Source organism: Candoia aspera, chromosome 6 (genome assembly GCF_035149785.1).
Source record: "Candoia aspera isolate rCanAsp1 chromosome 6, rCanAsp1.hap2, whole genome shotgun sequence".
NCBI lineage: Eukaryota > Metazoa > Chordata > Lepidosauria > Squamata > Boidae > Candoia > Candoia aspera.
The window spans coordinates 97,445,710-97,471,070 of NC_086158.1; the positions used below are offsets into that span (position 1 = coordinate 97,445,710).

The 25,361-nt window shown below is 41.1% G+C and overlaps 1 protein-coding gene across 2 annotated transcripts; it reads right to left on the reverse strand.

Annotated features, from left to right (window-relative positions):
• Positions 1 to 1,163: 1,163 nt before the first annotated feature.
• On the reverse strand, positions 1,164 to 22,244 carry SHLD2 (shieldin complex subunit 2). 2 transcript variants are annotated; one of them, XM_063307736.1, is made up of 8 exons: positions 19,972 to 22,244; positions 18,198 to 18,305; positions 17,085 to 17,279; positions 14,716 to 14,850; positions 10,218 to 10,424; positions 9,477 to 9,711; positions 2,322 to 2,437; positions 1,164 to 1,358 (listed from the first exon to the last, which is right to left on the reverse strand). In XM_063307736.1, exons 1-8 carry the CDS (start codon positions 21,422 to 21,424, stop codon positions 1,300 to 1,302), a joined length of 2,508 nt encoding a protein of 835 aa, XP_063163806.1. In that variant the 5' UTR covers positions 21,425 to 22,244; the 3' UTR covers positions 1,164 to 1,299. The 2 variants fall into 2 exon arrangements, with proteins under 2 accessions (XP_063163806.1, XP_063163805.1); XM_063307735.1 differs by having other exon boundaries at positions 1,164 to 1,452; positions 19,972 to 22,242.
• Positions 22,245 to 25,361: the final 3,117 nt, after the last annotated feature.

Sequence of the window (25,361 nt, forward strand, 5' to 3'; positions counted from 1 at the left end):
TCTGGGGGAAGAAGAGCCTTCAGTCGGGGATGGGGAACCTGCCCCCCTCCAGACATTGCCCAGCTAAATTCCCAGCTGTCCACACCACTGACAGCGCAGGTGGGAGATGCAGGGTGGCACCATCTGGAGCAGGCGCGGCCCGTGTTTCACATCCCTTGGGAATGGATGCTTCTCTCCTGGTTCTCACTGTTGTTGAGGACTCACACCTCAGAGCCGGTTTGGAATGGAGTAGCATGGTACTCTTAGTAAGACATCAAACAAAAAATATATGTATTTCAGTAAAATGTGTTGCAAGCATAAAAGCTTTTTTGGCAACATGGAGAGGTTTATCCAACAGAGAAAATAATACATCTGTAGGACTGAATGACAGCTGAGTAATGTGCAGGGTTTAGGGCAGTTCTGTATATGAAGGGAGGGAGGGGTGTCACTGCACTCACAAGCTCCCTCTTCCCCAAAACCCCCCTTGCTGAAGCACGGTCCCTTCCGAGAGCAACATTTTAAGATCTTCTTAAATCAGAAGAGGTTCGGTTGGGCTCCAACAAGCTAAAATTCCCAAATTACAGAAAAAGAGGAAAGAGTTATTAAATTTACTTAAGGCTGCACTTTGAATTTGAATCTATTTCCCAGAGGAACAGCCTGGGAAACAGAATTTTTGGGGGGTGTCTTTAATCAGATGCATAATTTAAACTCTACTTTTTTTTCTTCTTTGAAGCTCTTGTTTGCTTTGCAGGCTGACTGAATTTGGCACATCTCCTCCAGGAAGTAAAAGGTTTTTATGTGAATGTAGAAATTCTTGTTAACAGTTTGATACTATAGCTGAAGCCCCTGCAATGTACTGAAATGCAATTACTGATATACTTTCATCTCAGTACATCAATATTTACTTTGAGAAGTGGGATTTCTATAGATAAACCAGGACAATTACATCAAGGCAAAAATTGGGGTTGATAAAAAAAGGGTGTGGCAAGGAGAGGTATTTTCTTAAGCGACACACTTAAAAATGTTGGTGGTGGGAGTTTTCAGATTTCTTTGCCATTAACTCTCTTTCAGGAAATTCTTGAGGTCCTGAGGATAAAAGACCAACAAGGAAAACATCAGTCATCTTTTCAATAGCTTTTAATAGCTACCCTGAAGAAATGATTGTTCTCAAAATGTACAAAACATATTCATAAAAATAAAATGTATCCATTCCAGGAGAAACATTTACTTTCCCCCCATTTTACATCATTACGTGGATGTGGATGGAGTTGACTGAAGAAACTCATTAGAAATGGCTGCTTCAGAGATCAAGGTGGAAACTCAGGAGCTGGAAATCTTTCTCCAGAGGAAAACTATTTTCATCCAGGACAAAATGGCTCCTGATGGTTAGAAGATAGGAGGCCTCTGGGTCAGTGAGCAGCGAGTGGCACAGGTCGGCTACGATCATCCCGTACGTGGTATCTGAGGAAGGCTCTGCAACAGAAGAGGAGGGAGACCTGACAATCCAGAGAAGTCTCTTTTCCCCAGCTATGCTACGGGATGGAAGTGCAAAAGTATGCGGAGCCTATTCTGATTTCTAGGGTATTGATGGAGTGCTAGCAAATCACTGCCCCTGCAATTTTGAATTGAGAAGTGCATTCTGCAAAGGGTCCAGGCTAATCCACTCTGACTCCAAATTCCTTGTTCCTGCTGAGAAAACACCTGTGGGACTGCTCTCGGAGGTCCCTATAGTACAATCCTATAAAAAGCAAGTTATTCATGCGCTTTGCTAGCACCCCATTTCAGACCATGCTTCCATCCAGAAAAAGCACGTGTTGTGAGGTGGTGTGGTGGTCAAAGCTTTGTCCTGTGACTCAGAAGACCCAGATTCAAATCCCAACTCAGCCAAGCATTTTATAGCATCGTCCAACCCTGACCGTGTCAATAACACATCATTAAAACCAGTTTTGCAATTGGGTGATGCCAGCAATGCTAAGAAACGCCTTCTCTCTCAGCCCAGCCTCCGCCACATGGCTGTTGGGGGAAAATCAGAAGGTCTGTTATGTGCACTGCCTTGAGCCCCTGAAGGAAAGGTAGGGTGTAGATCTAACCAACCAGCCAAATCTTCCCTAGCCAAGTACCCTATAGGCCTTTTGGAGGACATCTCCCATCATCCTGAGCAGCAGGGCACAGCTGGAGGGTGCCAGGCTGGGGTGAGACATGCCCTGGCCTTTGAAGACGGAATGTGGTGTGAGAACGGAGGCCAAGGAAGGGTTGTTGCTCTCTGCTTCATGAACCAGGAGTTAAGGGATGACAGACAAAAAAAAGTCTCCAGAGTTACACAACAGATTCCAGGGTATTACCTATGGCCTTCTTCAGCCATTCCGCTGGAACATTAAGGAATATCTTCTCCATCAGTTCGGATCCCACCCGGACGGGGATTTCATACCCCTCATCCTCAACGGTCATCACAGCAGGTCTAAATGAGGAAACAAGGGGAAAAAAATCTCAACAGCACCTCAGTTTAAAGGCTTGATGTTTCCTATTACAAGATGCTTAAGGATATTATTGTCTACAGTTGCGTATTGTTGTTTATCTAGGAGTGCAGCGTTGTGAGGCAGGGAGATGCCTTGGCTTGCTGCGATTGTGTGCAGTACCTGGCGTTAAAAAGCAGCTTAATTATTCCTCTAAGCAATGAAACCAAGTGCATTATTTTCCAAGTCTCTGGTTCCATTTAAAAGGATAAAAGTCAGCAGTACAGATCTTGGAGGCCAACTGGGTTTAAGAAGCAGGCGTATGTGAAGCACCCAGGCACTGACCTCCCTGTCTGGGTAGCCTCGCCACCCGAAAGCACGACGCTGCTGCCTTGAGAATTCCCATGTTGTCTGAGCATGCACAGAAGACCCAACTGCTGCAACCAAGATACAATGAGCAGCAAAGTCAGAAGATCCCTTCTGAATTTCCAAATGCTTCACACTGCCCTATTAAGAACGTCTGTGCCCAGGACTGTCCACAGGAGAGTCAAAGAATCCAGTTGGTAGCCACAGCCATGCGATCAAAGCCTTGCCTTTACGTGTGTCATAAAATTTATGTTAAAAAGGGGGGGGGCTTTGATAGCATGGTTATAGCTGCCATCTTGACTTTTTTGACACCTCATGGACAACTCTGGGCTGTGCTTCAATACAGCACTTTACAGTCTCCCCTAAAAGTAAATACAGGTAGTCCTCAACTTATGATCATTTGTTTAGCAATTGTTCAGAGTTATGAAAAAATGACTGGACCTTGCACTTATGACCATTGCAGCGTCCCCACAGTCACGTGATCAAAATTTGGGCGCTTGGCAACCAGCACATATTTATGAGAGTTGCAGCATCCCAGGGTCATGGGATCGCCATTTGCGACCTTCCCAGCCGGCTTCCGACAAGCAAAGTCGACGGGGAACCACACGATTCACTTAACAACTGCTGCAAAAAATGTTGTAAAATAGGGTGTGGTCACGTGATGCCTCACTTAACAACCACATCACTTAATGATGAATTTTCCGGTCCCTATTGTGTAGTAGCCATTTTTCTTTCTTTCTATAGAAATGTCTTGACCACTGCACTGCAGAAAGTCAAAATAGGAACAAATGATATTATTGGGGTTGATTTCCAAGGGTAGCATTTGGGTTGACTGCCCCACAGACAGAACCTACAGGTCACTTTATATGCAGATGCATCTTAAGCAACTGAAGACAGGAAAGGAGATCCCAGACATGGCTATCGCTGGATTCGGAAACATCTCCCTGCCACTGCACACCTCCCCTTGTGCCTGCCCCACGCTTGGCACTTCCCAGCTCAAGGACGTTTCCCACTTTGAAGTCCAGAGTGGCGCCTAATCAGCCCGGTCTCTGCAGGCAAGCAATTACTGCGAGCAGAAGATGCTGGCAGCCAAGCCAATCCCCCACCAATCCTTTCAGTCAACAGCAATTAAATGGCAATTTCAAAGTGAAAGAAGCCAACTTGCCTAGTTTCACTCTATACTAAATTATTTACACATAAAAAACAGTGTCCAATTATAGCCTTATCGGCTCCTGATATAAGGCTGCCAGAAACCATTTCACCAACCTTCACTGTCTTTGTAAAGTCCAAAGCACCCTGGCACACGAAGGGCATAAACTTGCCCGGCAAGCATTATTATAATAATAATTATCCATCTTGTTTCATTATGATCAACAACTGTGATTGTATTTTACCCACTGCGGCCTACCTTGAATGCCTGGAAAAGGAGGGCAAGATAGCGAGTTAAAAGAAACAAAATCCAAACTCAGCTTGGTGCAGGATCATCTAATTTAGCTTTCTCAACCTTCTGACCCTGGAGGAACCCTTGAAGTATTTTCCAGGCCTCGGGGAACCCCTGCACATTCAGGCTCAAATAGAGGCCAGAAGTCATACAATTAGTATATTCGTTTCATGGGTAGGCCTGTATATATGCATTCACAGTATTCTTAAACTAAAGAAGGAAACTTACTTCTTAAATGTGAAGTTGCCCAAATTTGAAACAATTTTTTAAATCATGATCTCCCAGGGAACCCCCTAGTGACCCCTCATGGAACCCTGGCTGCGAAACCCTGGTCTAATTCGACTCAACAGAGGCTTGTTGCGAAAGCTGGAGTCCCATCTGACTTTCCCCCAAGGACATTGGAAGCCCTGGAGAAGTGGAAAGTTTAAGAGAAAGACCCTCAGCTCAAAAACACATTGCCCAAATGGCTGGGACTGGAATATGGAGCCACTAGGCATCTTTTCCTCTTCAGGAAAAGAAGCAGACTGAAAAGAGCATTACAGCAGTATTATTTTTTGAAGAATAAAAGCAGAGAGGACAGGCCTAAGCATCCTGCCGAAGCTACTATACGAAACCTGAAAATCACCAACAAATGAACCAAAGATGGAAAACTGATGGAAAAAAACCAGAAAAAACTCAGCACGAGTTTTCATCAGAAGCAACTCCCTCATTACGTTAATATTCTGCAGCTAAGAAATGGAAACTCTTTCGTATGAAGTTCATAAGGCAAAAGCTTTGCCTGTACAAACTTCATGATGTTTAAATAACGGGCTCCCAGAGAACTTCAAGATACTCCAAAGAGGGCTTCAGAAGATAAAGGAGGTAAGCAGGATGTGTAGGACTGGAGCCTCTTTTGCTTTGTGGTTTTAGACAGAGGTTGAAGGGGCTTTACATCAATTCTCCAAGTCTCTGCAGTGACCTAGCATGGCACGTATGCTCTAGTGAAGGGTGCTTCTTTCTAACAGGGCAATTCCTTCCCACTGCAGGTATCTGCTGAAAGTATGGAAACATCTCTTACAAATCCAAGGGCCTTCACAAAACTGGGGAGCTAAGAAAGTCTTTCATCCTAGACAAGAGCAAGAGGCAAGGTGAATATAGTATTTATTTAAAAAATTGCCCTCCACTCCCCACTTGCAAGGAATATTCAAGCCCCTACCCAACCTTGGCTAGTCAAGAAAGCAGACCTAGTAAGTACTTGAACAGGACACCACTAGCTTTGTAGGCTAGACCGGGCAGTCCACAACAAAACTCTTGAAGAAAGCAAGCTACTTCTATATAACTGAGAAGAAAGCTACATAGATACGTCCATAGAGTCACCCTTTGCTCAAATGAGAGCTTACTTTTATAGTAATATGCAACAATTTTATAACAAAGCCACCAAACAAACCTAGGAGCAGTGATTAAAAATCATACTGTAGAAAGCCAGGCAGAAGAGAAGTCTTTGTCCATAGTTGGGAAAGAAGAAACTAAACATGAGAGTTGACTTCTCCTGACTCCGGGAGACAGAGATGGAGAGACGAAGAGGGAGGGAACACCATTGAGCCAGTTAAATCAAGTGGATCAGTCCTGGAGATCAATGAAGTGATAAGTGCTGCAACTTGATTGCCCACTCATCCTTTATGACTTTATAGGTAAGAACCAAACATCATAATTGGGTTTTGAAAACACTCTAGCAGCTGGTGTAATGGGGAAAGGATCTGTCTTAAGCCACACTGGAACGAAAGACTCTAAAATCCCCAAATTGTTCTGTTAAAAATAACTGGGAAGACGATCTTTAAGACCTTATGATTCACAAGAGGATTCCACAGCAGGGAATGGCTCTCAGAAACCCTTTATGGACTTTTTGCTGAAAACGAATAAAAATGAACTGGTGATATTGGGATTTATTGATTAAAAAGGTTTGTTTATTGGAAGAAAGAAACTATGTTATGTAATTTGGGAAGAGGGAGATGGTTATTACTGTGTTTGTAAATGCTGCAAAGAAGATCAGAAGTCGCTTCTTCAGGGACTTTTCTTGTTCTTTTGTTACTTTTCACTCTTTCTTTTACTCCTTTATATTTTCTTTCTTTTGTATTTTTATGTTTCTGTAGTTTTTTTTTTAAGCTTCTGTAAAATCTTCTTATAATAAAGCTTTCTTTAAAAAACAAAAAACAAAGCAGGGAATGGCTCTCAAACAGTTATGGGAATGCTAACCCTGAATCAGAAGCCATCCCAACAATTTCACTTTCTGAATTACCCATCCAGCTGGCTGCTTAGATGATCTACAGGACAATTAAATATACCAGGAAAAGTAATTTTAACTTGATCTTTGAATGCAATTTTTCAATAAGAGAAGAGTCAACCTTTAAAAACTCGGTATTTGCATTCCAACCAACGTAAGCAAAAAGCTTTGATTTAGAAGCCTCTAAATAGTGGTGTTCAGGTTTCCATCTTTATCTTGTAGGTAAATAGAAAAGCTATGCTGTATAAAAATATGTCATTTTGCAGATTCCCATTTTCCTCTGTCACATTAGAAATACCTTTCTTCTCCCCATCTTAATGCTAAGTTGCAAAGCCCCCAACTTCTATAGTGTGAGCGGAGTCCCAGATTTATCTTCTGGACAAGTGCAGGACAACTGGGAGTCCAAGTTGCACCACAAGCAGATCCCAGCCAGAATAGGTCATGAGCACAATGCCAGCACTGAGTTAGGCCTGGTTGAGATTAGTTTTACGGCGTTTCTAACCAACTCCTTGGCTCAGACTCCAATCAGCGTAGGACATGTCCACACAGAAATTCTAAGCCTCCTTGAAAGGCGTACGGCTCTTTGTATTCCCACGATGTCAGGGGCTGCTGGTGGTGGTGTTCTTCAGATCAAATCCTGGTAACAACTAGGAACAGCAATGAGTTTTGCTCCTTGTTCTTCTTGGTTAGCAGAAGTAAAGATTATTACTTTCAATCTGCTTCTCAGAGATGAAAATGGCTTTGGTGTGAAAGCGCCCATTGACAGGTTTGGGCACATTTCAGTCACAGATTGGGTTGCAAGTCTGGCTGTGAATTCTTATCACCAACAAGCACCTTCTTATACAAACTGTGTAAACACAAGGGAAATCACCTTCATGGCTTCTCCACAATCATGAGATTCTTCAGAAGTGTCAAAAGCCAAGAACGTTTTTCAGAAGGGATGCTGGGCAATTTTAGCTGAAATGGCTTTTGGCTACCCTGAAAAGTGAGGATTTTGTCACTTTTGTATGATTTTACATTAATGCTTAAACTAGCCTTGAGTAGGTAGCCTGATGCAGAAACAAGCAGCAACCCTACCACCACGCAGGACAAGTGCTACGAGAAACAATATAAATTTGATCTTTTCTGTGAAGCATTCCTGTTAGCCTTTCTCAACCAGATGCACTGGACCGCTAACTACAGATTATGACAGTGGAAATCCAACACTTTGGGAGGGTAGCAAGCAATGGGAAGCTGGTTTGAGCATTCACTTCACTGCACAGAGAAGATCAAGTTTTGTTCATTTGTACATTTCTGGGAGTCCCAGGGCTGTATATGGTTGTCCTATGTGGTTGAGAGCTTCTGTTACTCAGGTGTTCACGTATGTCCTCCAAGACATTGCTGGGGATCCTGACACAGCTAATACAACTACAGCCAGAGCAAAAACTTTGGGATCAGAGTAAGGTGAGGGTGTCTTTGCATCTCTGCTTCATTAAATAAGGTCTCAAACTGATTTGTCCTTTCCAACTTCTACTATCCTTATACGAAGTCAGATGCAACCTGGAAGATATTCCTTTTTCTCCACAAACTGTCCCTTACTGCCATCTGGTGTCAGCCAACAGGAAGCTGCTCTTCCTGCAGATAAAGTCTCTTTCAGGTCCAGCTTGACTCCTGGTGACTTCATGGACACATTCTTGGCATTTCCTTTGCAAGTACTAATGAGGTCGGATAAGGTTTAGCTGTCTAAGATCAGCCAAGATCAGCTACATGGCTGCCTCCTAACCAGGCTTTCTGTACAAACTGCAAAATAATGGGTTTCTAAAAACAGGATGTAACATCTAGTTTTCAATGAGCAGCTGTTTCAACAGCTTTTTTAAAAGTTTCCATTCCAAGTTTGCATCTAGAATCCTCCTGACATATTGATGTATGTTCTTCTGACACGGAGACTCCCAAAGATTAATGTGTAGCAAACAATGTAATATCCAAAGTATTTACCTTAACGATGTCTAGATTTCCCAAAGAGTTCCACGATGTATACTTAAAGCTTTCTAATTTCAGTACACAAAACCATGTGAATGAAAATTCTACCTGAGAGGTCCTAAGTAAGATCTTTTCAAGCAAGCTAGGTGTGGTCAAGGCTGTCCTTCAGCTGGCTTCAATTTTTCAGGGTTTTTTTTTGGGGGGGGGGGAGAAGGAGAAAATGACTGGGAAAAAATTAAGGTCCTGGAAAGGTGTCACTCTGCCATGCTGCTTGCTCCTCACCCGTGCCCTTTGTTCCCCTTCCCCAAGAGGGATGAAAAGAGTTGTCTAATTTTCTCCATCACTTGGCTGTGTGCCAGGACTTCAGTGATTTATAAATCTACCTGGACTACAACGAGGTGGGGCCTATTTTGGTTTTAAGTTAGGTCTTCAGTGACTCTCAAAATCTTTCACAATCTAGCTCAGGAGAACCAGAAGGGCATCTCTCGGTGATTCTCTGATGCAATTTAAGGCCCAGAGAGGACTCCAGATGTGAAGGGCAGTCCTCTGTTTTAGATGCCACTTAAAACAATTGCTGTATTTACTACTCTGCTTAGCACCTTCCTGCTCCCTCCTTGCCTCCAAAACCTATCCTAGTAATTCCACAAGCATCGGAAGGACTAAAACTTGGCTTTTCCATTGGGCTGCAATAGGATACTTTGCCCAAGCCTGTTCAAAGACTTCTTTGTGTGTAAGACAAATCCATTCACCCACTGCTGTGAAAAACAAAATAGTCTCCATTCACTACTGTCCATCCCCAGAGGCAGAAAAAATAATGGGACAAAAGCCTTCAACCCCTCAGCCCATTCAGATGGTGAATGTAATTTGGTTAGTCTTCAAAGCAGGGCCATTTTGCTACAGAGGGGTTTCTTAAAACAATTATGTCATGTAACTACAGAGAACTTCAGAAATATAAATGGGAAGCCGCTACCAACTTTACTGATTTTAGTTTCTTCTATTCCTCCACTTTTTTGCTTACCTGTAGAATATTTTGACTTTGTTAAAAGGTAAGCAGGCAAGGCACTGGTTGTAGATCTCATTATCGTCTGCCTGGAGTTCACGGCCACATTTTGCACATCCCGTGTAGGTGATCAGAGGCAGAGAAGCGAAGATGTGCTGCAGCGAAGTATCAGCGTCAAAGACAGCCTGCCCATATGACAAGCACGCGCCCGTAAAGTTCAACTTTGAAACGCAGGCCTTCGCTTGGATTATTCCTATGAAAACCACAAGAATGGGCAAGAGAATTTTATCACTTTTTCTGAGGCAAGAAAACAGTAACTAACACGAATGCTTTCTGGGTCAGTGAGGTTTGCAGCACAGCGTAATTTAAGATCAGTGGTTTCTGCTTGTCCATACAGACTCACAGGAGAACCGGGCTGGGCTCATGCTCAGGTATGTAAGAGGTTATTCTGGATTCTACTGCTGCCTGTGTCAAGTAGCACAAACAGAGGGTGACGTTCTTGATGAGGGATCATATCCATGCGGTTCCCTGTCACCTATAAGCGTTGCCAAAGAGCTCTGAGCATGTTTCCTTTCGGAGCTGACATTCATCTACCAGGCTTATGAAACAGAATTAATTCAGGCAGAAAGTCTGCATTCCAGTGGTCTTGCTTTATTCTGAGATGCAACACTTTGCCTCAAACTCTTTGGAAGGGAAAAGGAGAGGAGTTAGGGCAAGACCCAGGGCATCTTCTTCCTGAAAGAGGAATAAGGATCTCACCAGAACACTTCTCATCTAGATGTGTAGCAAGAGTGGTCATCTTCATTGAGTCTTTCACGTTCTTTTCAAACTTCTCTTTGAAGGCAAGAGCTCTTCGATCATCATCAAAAAGGCACTCCAGGACCGACCAGGGAGTTGTGTGCAGTTCCAAGTCACCAGAGACAGGACTGTGTTTTACAAAGAGATATTTAAATTCCCAAATATGATCTATGAAGAAGAATAAGAAAAGCATTAACATCACTGAAGCTTTGGACAAAACACTCTACTTTCAGAGATAAAATAACCGATAACGAAGGAGAAGTCAGCGTCAAAATCTTAACCCATCTTAAAACATTATTTTACCCAACAGTATTATACTAAGCAGTATTTTACTATTCGTGAAAATAGTAACTATGTCATATTTTGAGTATACATACAGTTTCTGCAGAGATTGAGATGTTTGGGGCAATCTCTTTTTTGGGGGGATAACTAAAGCAGTGGAAGAAGCAATATTATGGCCACCGGTCCCAATTAAGTGCCGAGACCAATGTGTCTCAGTTTTGGCCACATCCTGATCTACTGGCATGAACCCAAGAATGCAGAGTCTGTTGGAATGGGTGGCTATAATAAATTTAATGACATCAAATAACTACATTACCAAAATAAAACCCTAGCCATTCCTTAAAATTCTGGGAGCTGTCCGCACATCTGGAAGTTGCCAAAATTGGGAAGTGCTGGAAACAGTTGCCAATTAACACATCTTAGTATTTCAATGACAATACAATAAAGCGTGTCCCTACGGGAGCTAGTATAGTGACCTGGTTAAGATATTGGACTTGTAACAAAGAGACGCAAGTTTAAGTTCCCACTTGACCATGAAGCTGCCTGGGAGACCATAGACCAGACATTCTCTCCTGTTGTGTGAATAAAACCGGAGATGTAATTTGCCCTGGCTTGCAGAGGAAAGGCAGGTTATAAATGCAGTAAATGAACCATCTCTGAAAAATACTGTAGGTGCAAAGTAGAGATCATTATGGATGTTGCTAGTACTAGTTTTGTTGTTTATTCATCCAGTCGCTTCCGACTCTTCGTGACTTCATGGACCAGCCCATGCCAGAGCTTCCTGTCAGTCATCAACACCCCCAGCTCCCCCAGGGACGAGTCCGTCACCTCTAGAACATCATCCATCCACCTTGCCCTTGGTCGGCCCCTCTTCCTTTTGCCTTCCACTCTCCCTAGCATCAGCATCTTCTCCAGGGTGTCCTGTCTTCTCATTGTGTGGCCAAAGTATTTCAGTTTTGCCTTTAATATCATTCCCTCAAGTGAGCAGTCTGGCTTTATTTCCTGGAGGATGGACTGGTTGGATCTTCTTGCAGTCCAAGGCACTCTCAGCATTTTCCTCCAACACCACAGTTCAAAAGCATCGATCTTCCTTCGCTCAGCCTTCCTTATGGTCCAGCTCTCGCAGCCGTATGTTACTACGGGGAACACCATTGCTTTAACTATGCGGACCTTTGTTGTCAGTGTGATGTCTCTGCTCTTAACTATTTTATCGAGATTGGTCATTGCTCTTCTCCCAAGGATTAAGCGTCTTCTGATTTCCTGACTGCAGTCAGCATCGGCAGTAATCTTTGCACCTGGGAATACAGAGTCTTTCACTGCTTCTACATTTTCTCCTTCTATTTGCCAGTTATCAATCAAGCTGGTTGCCATAATCTTGGTTTTTTTGAGGTTTAGCTGCAAGCCAGCTTTTGCACTTTTCTCTTTCACCTTCATCATAAGGGTCCTCAGTTCCTCTTCGCTTTCAGCCATCAAAGTGGTATCAACTGCATATCTGAGATTGTTAATGTTTCTTCCAGCAATTTTAACTCCAGCCTTGGATTCCTCAAGCCCAGCATGTCGCATGATGTGTTCTGCGTACAAGTTGAATAGGTAGGGTGAGAGTATACAGCCCTGCCATACTCCTTCCCCAATCTTAAACCAGTCCGTTGTTCCGTGGTCTGTCCTTACTGTTGCTACTTGGTCGTTATACAGATTCTTCAGGAGGCAGACAAGATGACTTGGTATCCCCATACCACAAAGAATTTGCCACAATTTGTTATGGTCCACACAGTCAAAGGCTTTAGAATAGTCAATAAAACAGAAATAGATGTTTTTCTGAAACTCCCTGGCTTTTTCCATTATCCAGCGGATATTGGCAATTTGGTCCCTAGTTCCTCTGCCTTTTCTAAACCCAGCTTGTACATCTGGCAATTCTCGCTCCATGAGTTGCTGAAGTCTACCTGGTAGGATCTTGAGCATTACCTTACTGGCATGTGAAATGAGTGCCACTGTTCAATAGTTTGAACAGTCTTTAGTGTTTCCCTTTTTTGGTATGGGGATATAAGTTGATTTTTTCCAGTCTGATGGCCATTCTTGTGTTTTCCAAATTTGCTGGCATATAGCATGCATTACCTTGACAGCATCATCTTGCAAGATTTTGAACAGTTCAGCTGGGATACCATCATCTCCTGCTGCCTTGTTATTAGCAATGCTTCTTAAGGCCCATTCAACCTCACTCTTCAGGATGTCTGGCTCTAGCTCACTGACCACACCGTCAAAGCTATCCCCGATATTGTTATCCTTCCTATACAGGTCTTCTGTATATTCTTGCCACCTTTTCTTGATCTCTTCTTCTTCTCTTAGGTCCTTGCCATCTTTGTTTTTGATCATACCCATTTTTGCCTGGAATTTACCTCCAAGGTTTCTAATTTTCTGGAAGAGGTCTCTTGTCCTTCCTATTCTATTGTCTTCTTCCACTTCCACACATTGCTTGTTTAAAAATAATTCCTTATCTCTTCTGGCTAACCTCTGGAATTTTGCATTTAATTGGGCATATCTCCCCCTATCACTGTTGCCTTTTGCTTTCCTTCTTTCTTGGGCTACTTCTAGTGTCTCAGCAGACAGCCATTTTGCCTTCTTGGTTTTCTCTTTCTTTGGGATGTATTTTGTTGCTGCCTCTTGAACAATGTTGCGGACTTCTGTCCATAGTTCTTCCAGGACCCTATCTACTAAGTCCAGTCCCTTAAATCTGTTCTTCACCTCCACTGCATATTCCTTAGGAATATTAGTGAGCTCATATCTAGCTGATCTGTGGATCTTCCCTAATCTCTTTAGTCTGATCCTAAATTGTGCAAGAAGAAGTTCGTGATCTGAACTACAGTCAGCTCCAGGTCTTGTTTTTACCGACTGTATAGATGTCTTCCACCTTTGGCTGCAAAGGATGTAGTCAATCTGGTTTCAGTGTTGTCCATCTGGGGAAGTCCATGTATAAAGCCGTCTCTTAGGTTGCTGGAAGAGAGTGTTTGTTATGCAGAGTGAGTTGTCTTGGCAAAATTCTATCAGCCTATGTCCTGCTTCGTTTTGTTCACCCAGGCCATGCTTACCTGTAATTCCAGGTGTCACTTGACTGCCCACCTTAGCATTCCAGTCTCCCGTGATGAAAATAACATCTCTTTTAGGCATGTTGTCCAGTAGGTGCTGCAGATCCTCACAGAACCGCTCTACTTCAGCTTCTTCAGCATCTGTGGTCGGGGCGTATATTTGGATCACTGTGATGTTAGATGGCTTGCCCTGAATTCGAATTGAGATCATTCTATCGTTTTTTGGATTGTATCCAAGCACTGCTTTAGCCACTTGACTATTAATTATGAAGCCTACTCCATTTCCTCTGTGGTCCTCTTGTCCACAGTAGTAGATCTGGTGGTCATTTGATGTGAAGTGGCCCATTTCAGTCCATTTCAGTTCACTGACGCCCAAAATGTCTATCTTTAATCTTGACATCTCACCAATAACCACATCCAATTTGCCCTGGCTCATAGATCTTACATTCCAGGTTCCAATGGCGTGTTGATCCTTAGAACATCGGATTCGCCGTTCACCACCAGCACCGTCGGCCGCTAGCCTTCTTTCAGCTTTGAGCTAGCTGCGTCATCACGTCTGGGGCTAGTTGTCCCAGAACATCCTCTGTTCCTCCCCAGTAGCATTTTGACCATCTTCCGACCTGGGGGTCTCATCTTCTGATGGTATACCGACATATCTCTGGTTGTACTGATCCATTTAGTTTTCACGGCAAGAATACTGGGGTGGGTTGCCATTACCTTCCCCAGGGATCGCATTTAGTCTGACCTCTCTGTCATGACCTTCCCATCTTGGGTGGCCCTTCACGGTTTAGCTCATGGCATCACTGAGGTGCTCAAGCTCCAGCACCACGACAAGGTAACGATCCTTTGCTGAAGGCTAGTACTAGAGTGAGTTGATATTACAGGAGGAAGCTGAGGTTGACTTTACTTCAAGAAGAAAGACATTAGCAATCAACTATCCCAAGACTCACCAGATGGTGAAAAGTTCATTTGTGTTAAAACAAGAAGGAAATGGGGCAGGTAATGATCATCCTGCATTAATTGTTCCTTGCTGCAGTATGGCATTGTGATACAGCAATATAGCTACAATTATTTTAAAACATTTAATGACTCTTTACCTTTTTTCCTTTGAAGGTGAAGGCACTGGTCTGCTGCTTCTCCCCAGACAACCAAGGCATAAGGCTGATCCTTGATTTGTTCCACCGTTAAGATAATTTTTCTTTGTTTTTCTCCTTTAAAGCTATACATAGATTCTAAAGTTGAAAAATTGGAACAATAAGTATGGCTAGCTTCAAAAAAAAAAAAAAAGGAGGGGATACCATAGGTTATTAAGATTACCTGAAATAGTAATTTGTTAAATGATTTCTTTTCTCCCTAACAAAGCATTGTGTTCATCCAGGGTTATTTATTATTCACTGAACTTGCTGTATCTCTGAACTTATCTTAAGGGTTTTTTTGGGGGGTGGGGAGGGATGACTTTGAGTCAGTCTTGACTCCTGGCAACTCTTTGGACGAGTCCATGAAGTTTTCTGGGCAAGATTTTTAGAAGTGGTTTGTCCTTGTCTTCTTCTTCCTAAGGCTGAGAGAGAGGGACTGGCCCAAGGTCACCCAGGTGTTTTTTTCCCCCTAAGGAAGGACTACAACTCATGGTCTTCCAGTTTCTAGACTGCTGCTGTAACCGCTACACCAAACCAGTTTGCTTATGTTAACCTGATTTATAAGAACCACATATGATAATGATAAATTATTTCAGCAAGTCCTGAATTTCCCGCCCCCCCCCCCGAAGATACAGCAACATGTGCCTATTCAATCATTTTGATAAATATCTTTTTACTGAAATAAAATAGAACAATAATAAAAGACAATACAAACTAAAGTCAGAAAGGAAAAGGAAAACAGAGAGGCTAGAAAGAAAGAGATATAAATTATTTTGGATTTAGTTATTGGCTTAGGTTACAACGTCACAAGAAGTAGCAGCACCTAATCGACCTTGGCTGGTTTCAGAAAAGCAAAGCAGGATCTGACCTGGTTAGTAGTTGGATTGAAGCCCACCAGAAATTCCAGGGCTATTGGCTAGCCCAGTGTTTCTCAACCTTGGCAATTTGAAGATGTGTGGACTTCAACTCCCAGAATTTCCCAGCCAGCCATGCTGATGGGAATTCTGGGAGTTGAAGTCCACACATCTTCAAGTTGCTAAGGTTGAGAAACACTGGGCTAGACTGAGAAGTCCAAAAATCATTCCAGAAAGCAAACCACTTCTGTGCTGTTGTCAACCACCCCGCTCCCTTGATAAGGACTGGCCAGTGTTGTCACTAGGAACTTGATTTGAGTATGATTTTATTAAGAGTACAGTAGTGTGAAGAACTACTTTAGATTGGTAGGCTTGTAACTACCATCTCCCCCAAGACTTCATATTTAATCACAAAATGCTTTGACAGTTCCCTTCATGTTAAAAATGATTTCAACATGGTATCTGAAGGAATGAGATTCAAGGCCCTTAAGGACAAGAAAAGCTGAGTGGCATTTTAGATTTATTTTATAGGCAGATGGAAGAGGTAGCTATAGTTTCTTAAAATTCACTATTAAGTTCTAGATGCTATGTTTTCAAAATGACCAAATTTCAAGACTAGGATTCCAATGAATGTTTATAATTAAGCTTTCAGTCTATTTAACAGGTTTGTTGTTTATTCGTTCAGTCGTTTCCGACTCTTTGTGACTTCATGGACCAGCCCATGCCAGAGCTTCCTGTCAGTCGTCAACACCCCCAGCTCCCCCAGGGACGAGTCCGTCACCTCTAGAATATATTTAACAGGTAACTAATGCCTTTACTTTAGGAGTGGCAGAAACTAGGCTGTATTCTGAAGCTCTCAATTTAGGACTGAGAAGCAAGAAGGTAGTAAAGAAAGTTATTTAAGTTAATATGAAGAGTAAGAGATGCAAAGGTCCAAACACTGTCAATAATTCTTGACAGCCTCTGATTTCATGAAATCAAAACTTTTCTCCGTGCATTATCTAGGAAGTTAATTATTAATGGCTAAAGGCTGATGCTATGCACATATTCCTTCACATCACTAATATCACTTTAATCCTCAGGAAAGGATTTTTTTTGTTGAATCAGGCTGCTCAGACACAGAGAAAAATCTAAACTTGTTTTGTCAGGAGGAACCATCAGGTGGTCTCAAAGCAACCCATGACCTTTTTCTTATCAGTAAGGTTTCAGATACATGGTACTCTGGTCCTGCCTCTTCCTTCTCCTTGAGATCGACCTGGAAAGGATGTTTGCATGCTTAATGGGAAGACAGGACAATATCCCTCCACAGCTAGCTGCACCAAAGTGCTTAGCTGGTGTTTTTGTCAGAGGAGTCACGCAGAGAAAAGAGAATTATAACATCTACAGTTTGCAGCACTCACAACTCCACTACTCCATTCCACCGCCACACACAGTTTTGGAGGCTTCAGGAAGTCCAGGATTAGTCGTTCAACCCACCTGTCAGCACTGAGATGTTGATGATTTTCAGTACCGCATGCACCAAGGTATCTGGTTTGAGCTGGCCTAGAAGAATGTGTGGAACCTGGTCCAGACTCTGCCTTCGCCTTGGAGGGAGAGCTTGAAGGGGGGCATGCTTCGCAGAAACACACGTCAGCAGATCCTGGAGAATATTACTGTCGACTACGTGTGACACTTGAGAAAAAACAGAGAGAGAAGTACTAACGATTATCTCACCTTTGGCTATAGAAGTTGCCTATTTGTTCTGCTGGCAGCTCTGCACCAAATATTACTAGCAAATGGAATAACCATTTGTCTCTGATATAATTTTATTAACACAGAGATAACAAATGCTATTTCAAGCAAGAAGATCAGCCAGGGAACTTCATCCTGCTGCAAACTGGATATAAATGCCAGCTTAAGGCTCCCTGTATTTCTGAGGCCTTGAAGAACTGAGCTTCTCCCTCTTACCCTTTCTTTTATCTTTTATTTATTTATTTATTTTATTTTTATTTTTATTATTTTTTTATATTTATATTTTATATTTTATATTTATATATTTATATTTATATATATTTATATTATATTTATATTTTATATTTATTTTATTTATTTATTTATTTATTTATTTATTTATTTATTTTTATTTATTTTTATTTTATTTTATTTATTTATTTATTTATTTTATTTTATTTTATCTTTTTATTTTTATTTTATCTTTTATCTTTTCTTTTATCTACAGTATGTCTAACTTTTTAGTCTGTAATAAAGGCTATATAAATTCAAAAAATAAATAAATAAAATAAATTTCGATTGTGAATAATTTCATTATTACTGAATCTGAAGGGACCCAAGCCCATGGGCCCTGTTCTAGCCCTTTTCTTCCAGCAGGGGATCTCTTTTGGGGTTATTTACCCAAACCTGGGTAAAAAATAAAAAAAATTTATGTGCTGTGTTAATAAAATTAACAAATTACATCATTTGTTTAATTAACTTGGAAAAATGTTTGTATTAGTAAAAGCCACCACACATTAATGACTTGATAAACACAGAATATAAATTAGTGACCTATCCTTGGGACAAGATTCCTCTGCAAGGTTTGTTAATCCTCACCTTCCTTCTGATTAATAGCTGAACAGCTTCCAAGATTCAACAGTCTGGTGGTAAACGTTGACTGCAGCATCATTTCACCAACCCAGTGGTTCTCATAAACAACAAGATCTGCCAGAAGAAGACAAAGGAGATCTATCAATGGAAAAATCACCCGGTACATCCAATGCTGTACTTGCACTGGACGCCGTTTATTTTTAGGGTTTCAGCCAGACAAGATTTTGAATGTGCAAGAGCATTGGGAAGTGAACCTATGGCCTTCAAAGTGCTTCTACTGGATCAATAGCAAACCCCAGGAAAATTAAACCCCAGTGACATTTCAGGGGGATTCATGTCATAACAAAGATTGAATAGGCCGAACGTAGGCAATCCATGTTTCTGAGAAGTAAAAAGGAATTACAGACCTGATGTCCTAACAGCCAGGAAACACACTGAGACAATGAACCGGTCTCTAATATCTATTGCTAGTACTTAACAGGAATCCTAACAAACTGAGGAAGCGTGAGAAAAACCCAGACAAATAACCCCCAAAGGTTAAGGCGGTCCCGATCTGTGTCTCTTTGAATGGCTGAACAGTTCCTCAGTGCTACGCATGCGCTTGACAGTCTGGGTGGGAGCCCCCTGCTCGCCATCCTTACTCATGACACCTATTCTCCCTTTCCTGTCCCATTATGGGCACCCTCTCAAAACTAGAATCAGAAACTCATTTTAGCTTAGAGGGTGACCATAAAGCAGTAGTTGGCCATTTCAATATCATGGCGAACATGTAGATAAGAGTTAAAGTGCAAAGTTAAAGTGAAACTACACCCAAGGGAAGATCCTTCCCAAATCCTGGTCTGGAAAATCCTTGAATGAGCACCTGGTGAGAGAAAGAAGTGACCAAAAAGCTTGTGCTCCAGCTTAAAGTCGTGTCCTGAATTAAGGCAAATCAGAGAGATAATAAACACAGTGTGAGACAGCTTCTATGAAAATAAAATAAAATAAAATATAGTTCCACAGATGCTTCCTAGATTTCCATATGGCGATGGGCAAGCTGCAAGAAGATCCAACCAGTCCATCCTCCAGGAAATAAAGCCAGACTGCTCACTTGAGGGAATGATATTAAAGGCAAAACCGGAGTACTTTGGCCACATAATGAGAAGACAGGACACCCTGGAGAAGATGCTGATGCTAGGGAGAGTGGAGGGCAAAAGGAAGAGGGGCCGACCAAGGGCAAGGTGGATGGATGATATTCTAGAGGTGACGGACTCGTCCCTGGGGGAGCTGGGGGTGTTGATGACCGACAGGAAGCTCTGGCGTGGGCTGGTCCATGAAGTCACGAAGAGTCGGAAGTGACTGAACAAATAAACAACGTGGGCATATATCTCATTTTGTTCCCCATTGTGCAGGTCTCAGAACATTTTTATTTTGTACTTTTTCATCTGCGCTTACAGAAGAATGCCTCAGAAATAGAGAGATACTGGAGGGCATCTGAGAGGCAACAGAAACATACATGGAATGGGTCTCTTTGTATGATTAAATTCTGGACGCAGTCATGTTGCATAGTCATACCAATGCAACAATAATGAAGGACGCCGTTTTCCAGTGGCTGGATAATCCCACCTTCTAAAAATATTAACATGGTTGTACCAGACTTCACAACACTACTGTTGAAGAGCCACATCAACCAAAACATTTCCGGGTACCGGGTTTTGTTTAAACAGCCTAAGAACTGTGAAAACAAAGCATATAAAATATCCCTCTTACAGATGCAAATGTAACTGTTTTACAGACTTACCTGTGAATAGTACGATATCTCCAGGAAAGATGGCAAGTGATAAAAACACTGCTGCTCTCCACAACACCACCTTCCGTTGTACTTCCGACTGATCGGAAACGACAACTGTGGCTAAGGGGACTTTGGAGGACACGGCAGTTCCTAGCTTGACTTCTTTGATATGACAAGGATGCAGCACCAGGACCAAGATGGAGTACTTCCAGCCTTTGGCAACACAGTCTTTTAGCAATGAGAGCTGCTTCTGAGCTTTTTCAGCTCCTGGGATCCTCGTTTTTTCAGTTTTTTGTACTGGGCAGACTGGGGAACAAACTAATTTAGTTCTTTTGGATGGCTGCTCATCTCCAAAAGTAAAGTGAGAAGTAGTTACATTATCTTCAGACACTTGAGATCTTTCAGCACAGTGGTCTTCTTGAGAACACAGCGGTCTTTTCTGCTGGGGTATAAGGTGGTGCCCTTCATTATCAAGTTTCTTAACAGGTAAATATAGAGGACCTATGGACACACAAGTATTTTCCTGAAAGCTAGTTTCTTCCAAATATGAATTATCTTGACCAGAGTTATCTGAATCAAAGAGTTCAACAGAATTGTCAGAGTCTGGTTTACAGTTTATGTCAACCTTTTTAGCAGCCATGTCACCATCTTCATTTAATTTAACTAGGGGTTCTGCATCTGCTTCATCTTCCTGACAAGGTATGGCCAATTCTACTCCTTCCACTGCTATAGGTTTGTTTTGCATTTCATTTTGACCTACAACATACCGTCCTGAAAAGAGAGCTACTTGGCTTAAAGTCAGAATACTAAGGAATTCAGTGTCTGTTGATAGGTCAAGATTTGCATGTGTATCTCGTAGGTTTTCAGTTTTTGATTCATCTGTTTTTTGCAAACACGTTTTCAGATACTGGCTTGGGAGTAGATGAGGTTCACACTGAAAATATGATGGATTATGAGTCTCTACCACACATTTTTTAAATTCTTTCATCTTAGAAACCAAGGGAGAAGTATCAAGATGGTTACGTACTATACAACTAGCTTTTCCTTCAGTATAAATTGGTTTGCTTTGTTGACACACAAGATGTTTCTTCTGGTTCCCTCCGCTTATATCACCGCAGACAGAACAACCTCTGTCAGGTGATTCACTCAGCACCTTATTTACATTGCTGAAGGATTTGACACTTCCAACACACATTGCACAATCTGTCATAAAGGCATCAACTAAGCCACATTCTTTTTCGAAGTTTGCTGGGAAGTGATCTTTGGAATCGGCAACCAAAACTGCATCATTTGTGGTCTGATGGTCAGAGCAAAGGTTAAAAGTGTCATTGGTAACTGAAAGATAGAGTTCCCTCCATGGCTCCTCAGTAGCTAAAGAACATTTATCTTCTTTAGAGCTTCTTGGAGCAGTTGGAAGAATGGGTGCACCAAAGAACATGTGAATTTGAGGTGTTCTGGACATTTCGCAGGATTCTGATTATGGGGGAAATTTAGCTTAATGTAATATACACAATAGTTCATTTTATATGTAGTGCCTAAAACATAATTTTTACTCATTTACAGCTTTTCAAATAATTCATTCAAGGATGGTAATGTTAATCTGTCATAAAATATTCAAGAAACAAATTTCTTCCATTGATTTTGGGGAAATGCACATATTAAATATTCATAAAAATACTCAGATTGATTTAATCAACACACTATAAACATGGAATTTATAGTCCTTTTAAAATCCTTGGAATCTCATATTCTCTGTATTTAAGAATTAATTTTAAATTATACTTCCTATTTTAAAAATCTCAGAGCACAAGAGAATACAACAGGCATTCTACTCTTTTATCGTTTAATTTATTGTCGAAAGCGCCTCCTAAAACACTGAATCCTATCACAGAATTATACTGATAAAGAAAAAGGTGACAATTTTTAAAAATATACACTCTGATGTCTTGAAACGTTGCTGTTTTTTTAACATATGGTAAAATATCCAATTTTGTTCAATAGCACAGACACAGTGAAATGAAAACAAAGTCAAAGATGAAAATTTCCAAATTATATTTCCCTGTTGAAGTCACAGACTATTTTTCACATTACTGAAGTCTTCATGCTTTGTATTACATTACAAAGTGCAAAGAACCAATTTCTTGCATCAAGAATTTTTTGAAAATTACGCAAAATGTACTTTGGTAGAGGTATGAAGATATCCACTTGAAGTCAGGAATCCAACATCTCTGGTAGAAATTTCAGATGTTCATTCTATGCAAAGAACTGAAACACATACAAAAAAACCCATTAAGCATTTTAATAACAACATCCAGTTTTCTTCTAAAATAGGAGTTCAGTGGCACATCTCCTTCCCAATTTAGGAGAAAATGTTTAATATTTAGGATGCTGATCTGACCATTAGAGGTCACCACATCCTCAGAAACCTTCATGAGGCATATATGCATATTTTTCATTCTTAACCCAGCTGTGATGTTGCAGAAAATTACAGCATCATCCAGTCATGATGAAGAATTTGATCATTCAAGAGTTAAGTACCAAGGTTACATTTCCATTGTAAATCACTAAGATATAAATCCTCTCAAGGTAACCTGAATCATCGTAATTATTTAAAACAAAATTTCCTGAACTTTGGACATCAGAAACACATTTTTTTTCCATTCTGCTTTTATAAACTGCTGTTATAAAATACAAAAAGTAAAACATGGGAAAAGAGATTTACAGAAATAACGATATTTCATATACAGTATATCTTACACAATCACAGAAAAGTAAAAATGTTTTTAAGGATTTCCAGCAGGCCTTTCTCAAAACCACTCGTATCCATTAAATAAATGGGGAAAAACAGATGAAGAAAGCCAAATTGATACCTAGAATATTTTACTACTGGACAAGCTAGAAGAGAATAGAACCCAAGATGACTTGTAGAAAGCTACAGCTCCCAACAAAGATCATCTGGAAGCAACATTGGTCAGTTACAGGCCATCCTGGATGAAACTGAAAACTCTGCAACCAAGCTCCCTTCTAGACAGTAAAAGGCAACAGGAAGGTCCCGAGCTGCAATTCATCAGGAGTAGCTCTAATTTTCCCCTCTGGAGGGGCTCCCCTCCTTGCCTTCCCCACCCAAGGCAAGGGTAGACCCCAGATTCCTGGCCTTCTGGAAGTTCTGGTGGTCCAGAGAGCCTTTGGGAATGGAGTACTATACAGCTGGTGATGCCAGAAAGATTATCGTAATTATAAATTGTATTTGTGTTATTGTCTGTTAGTGTAATTGTTGCATTGGCTGAGGTTATTGCTTTTGTACGCTGCAATGAAGAGGTTTATAAATTCATGAATGAATGAATGAATCGATCAATCATATATCTACAATATGTTCTACATTATATTTTTCTTCTCATCTGTTCATATTTCCTCTTCCTGTTTTTATTAGTCTTCAAGATGCAAGCTCTGCCTCAGGAATTTTTACTTCATTATTGTGCTTTAAGGGTCAGGCTGATAAACACAGAATGTAATACAATTCTGGTTCAACAGCACAGAGTATAAGGCATTCTGATCCCATTTTGTAAAAGCAAAACAAACAAACAAACCCCAAACAAAAAAACAAAAAAACAACACTCAGTATTTGTAGATTAACAAAACCAAAATAAACCAAGGATGGAATTAATAGATGAGAATTCAAGGATCAAGTAAAGAAAAAGTGAGAAATTCTTAAGTTGGATGGAGAATATAGTTTAGTTTTGACTAACAACTGTAATATTTAAGCATTTAAATAAAATCTGTAGGAGTTCAGTGGGTTTGTCTGAGATCAATCAAGTTAATTCTGAGTTGTAATTCTGGGAAGATTCCATATACAGTTGCGTATCAGTAATGGCCAAGCACAGATTAAAGGTTATGCTGTGTTTAACAAAAGATATGATGAAATTTTAGGCACTGACCTACTATCAGCAGGATGGAATTTGCTGTCTGTTGGAGAGTTCAAAAGTAACAGAGGAATGACAAGAGTAAATAATATTTCAGTCAAAAAAATTGAAATTCCATCCCTTCCTCATGGTTTGTAGATAAATTACGTTTAATGGTAAAAAGGGGGATATTTTATTTGGATTTGGATAAATTTGTCACGTTTTCAGCATTTTAGAATGCTCAATTGGTATGTATGTATGTACCGGAACTGTGGGAAATCTTGAGACTGCACAGCAGAACACTCTTGGAAGATTACTTAAAGGATAACATATATTAAGCAAAAAGAGAATAAAATGAAAGTCATTTCTGCTCATAGTAATTTGTTTTCTGGGAGCTGTCCCTGAACCTGCAGGTCCCACCTCTGACCTGGCCTGCTGCTACTTTCAGGCGCTTCCAAGCTTTGTCTGGGATGTTGCCCTGGGCAAGGGAAAAATCTGGGCCCTGCAATGGTTCTGCACCTACCACAGCCCCCCACCCCCCGGATTGCATGGGAGTTGCTTATGGGAGTTGTTACGAACTGTTGCATGGACACCGACTATATTTCAGGTAGTCTTTGTCTTCGACCCAGGAGAAGAAACAGGATGCCCGAGCCGCAGGGGCCGTTGTTAGTTCTTGTCTTCAACATGAAGAACAACATCACTTTAAAGTTTCCATTCTCAGACTTCAGGGATGGATTGAATATAATTTCTCAGATTTAGCACAAATTTGTGGCCATCACTAAGCCAAGAACAATGTCCTGTGTTGAATAATCTACCCTGACTACAGAATTTCAAATAACTCTCATTATGACTACCTAAATGTGCCTCTCCTGCTTAGTAGATTCATTAGAAAGAAAAGAAAGAAAAAGAAAGCAGTGTTTAGTCCACTGTCCAACGCTGCAACTTCAACAGAGCTTTGAAGATTTTGATGGTTAACGTCAACTATATCTGAACTTTGGGGATATCACTCACCAGCGTTTGTTTCTTGAAATATAACTACGCCCTGGACCCTGTTCAAGAGGAAGATCCATCTAAAGCTTAATGTGTTAGAGAAGTTGGTTGTTATTTATTTTTCATTCATAAATGGGACGGCAGGGAATTCAGAAACAAAAACAATGGAGTTCCCTGGCAAATTCAGACTATTCCAATTATTTATATCCCCCATTCAAAATACAGGCCTCTCGAAGCTGGCTTACAAGTACTACCAATAATTAATAAAGCCACTCTAGAAAATAATACTAAAACAAATTTTAAAATGTGACCAGAATCTTTCCCAGAAGACACAGATGCCAGACCAGGTACAGCCATTCTGAACTTAACCTAACTTCCCTTCCCTTCCCCTTGTTTAAAAGCAGAATTTTGCAAGAATATAATTTATTTTCACCCATCCAAATTTCCTTTGATAAAATGCCCTCTGACAGCGGGGTGACTTCCTAGTTCCTTTCACCTGAACTGCAACTT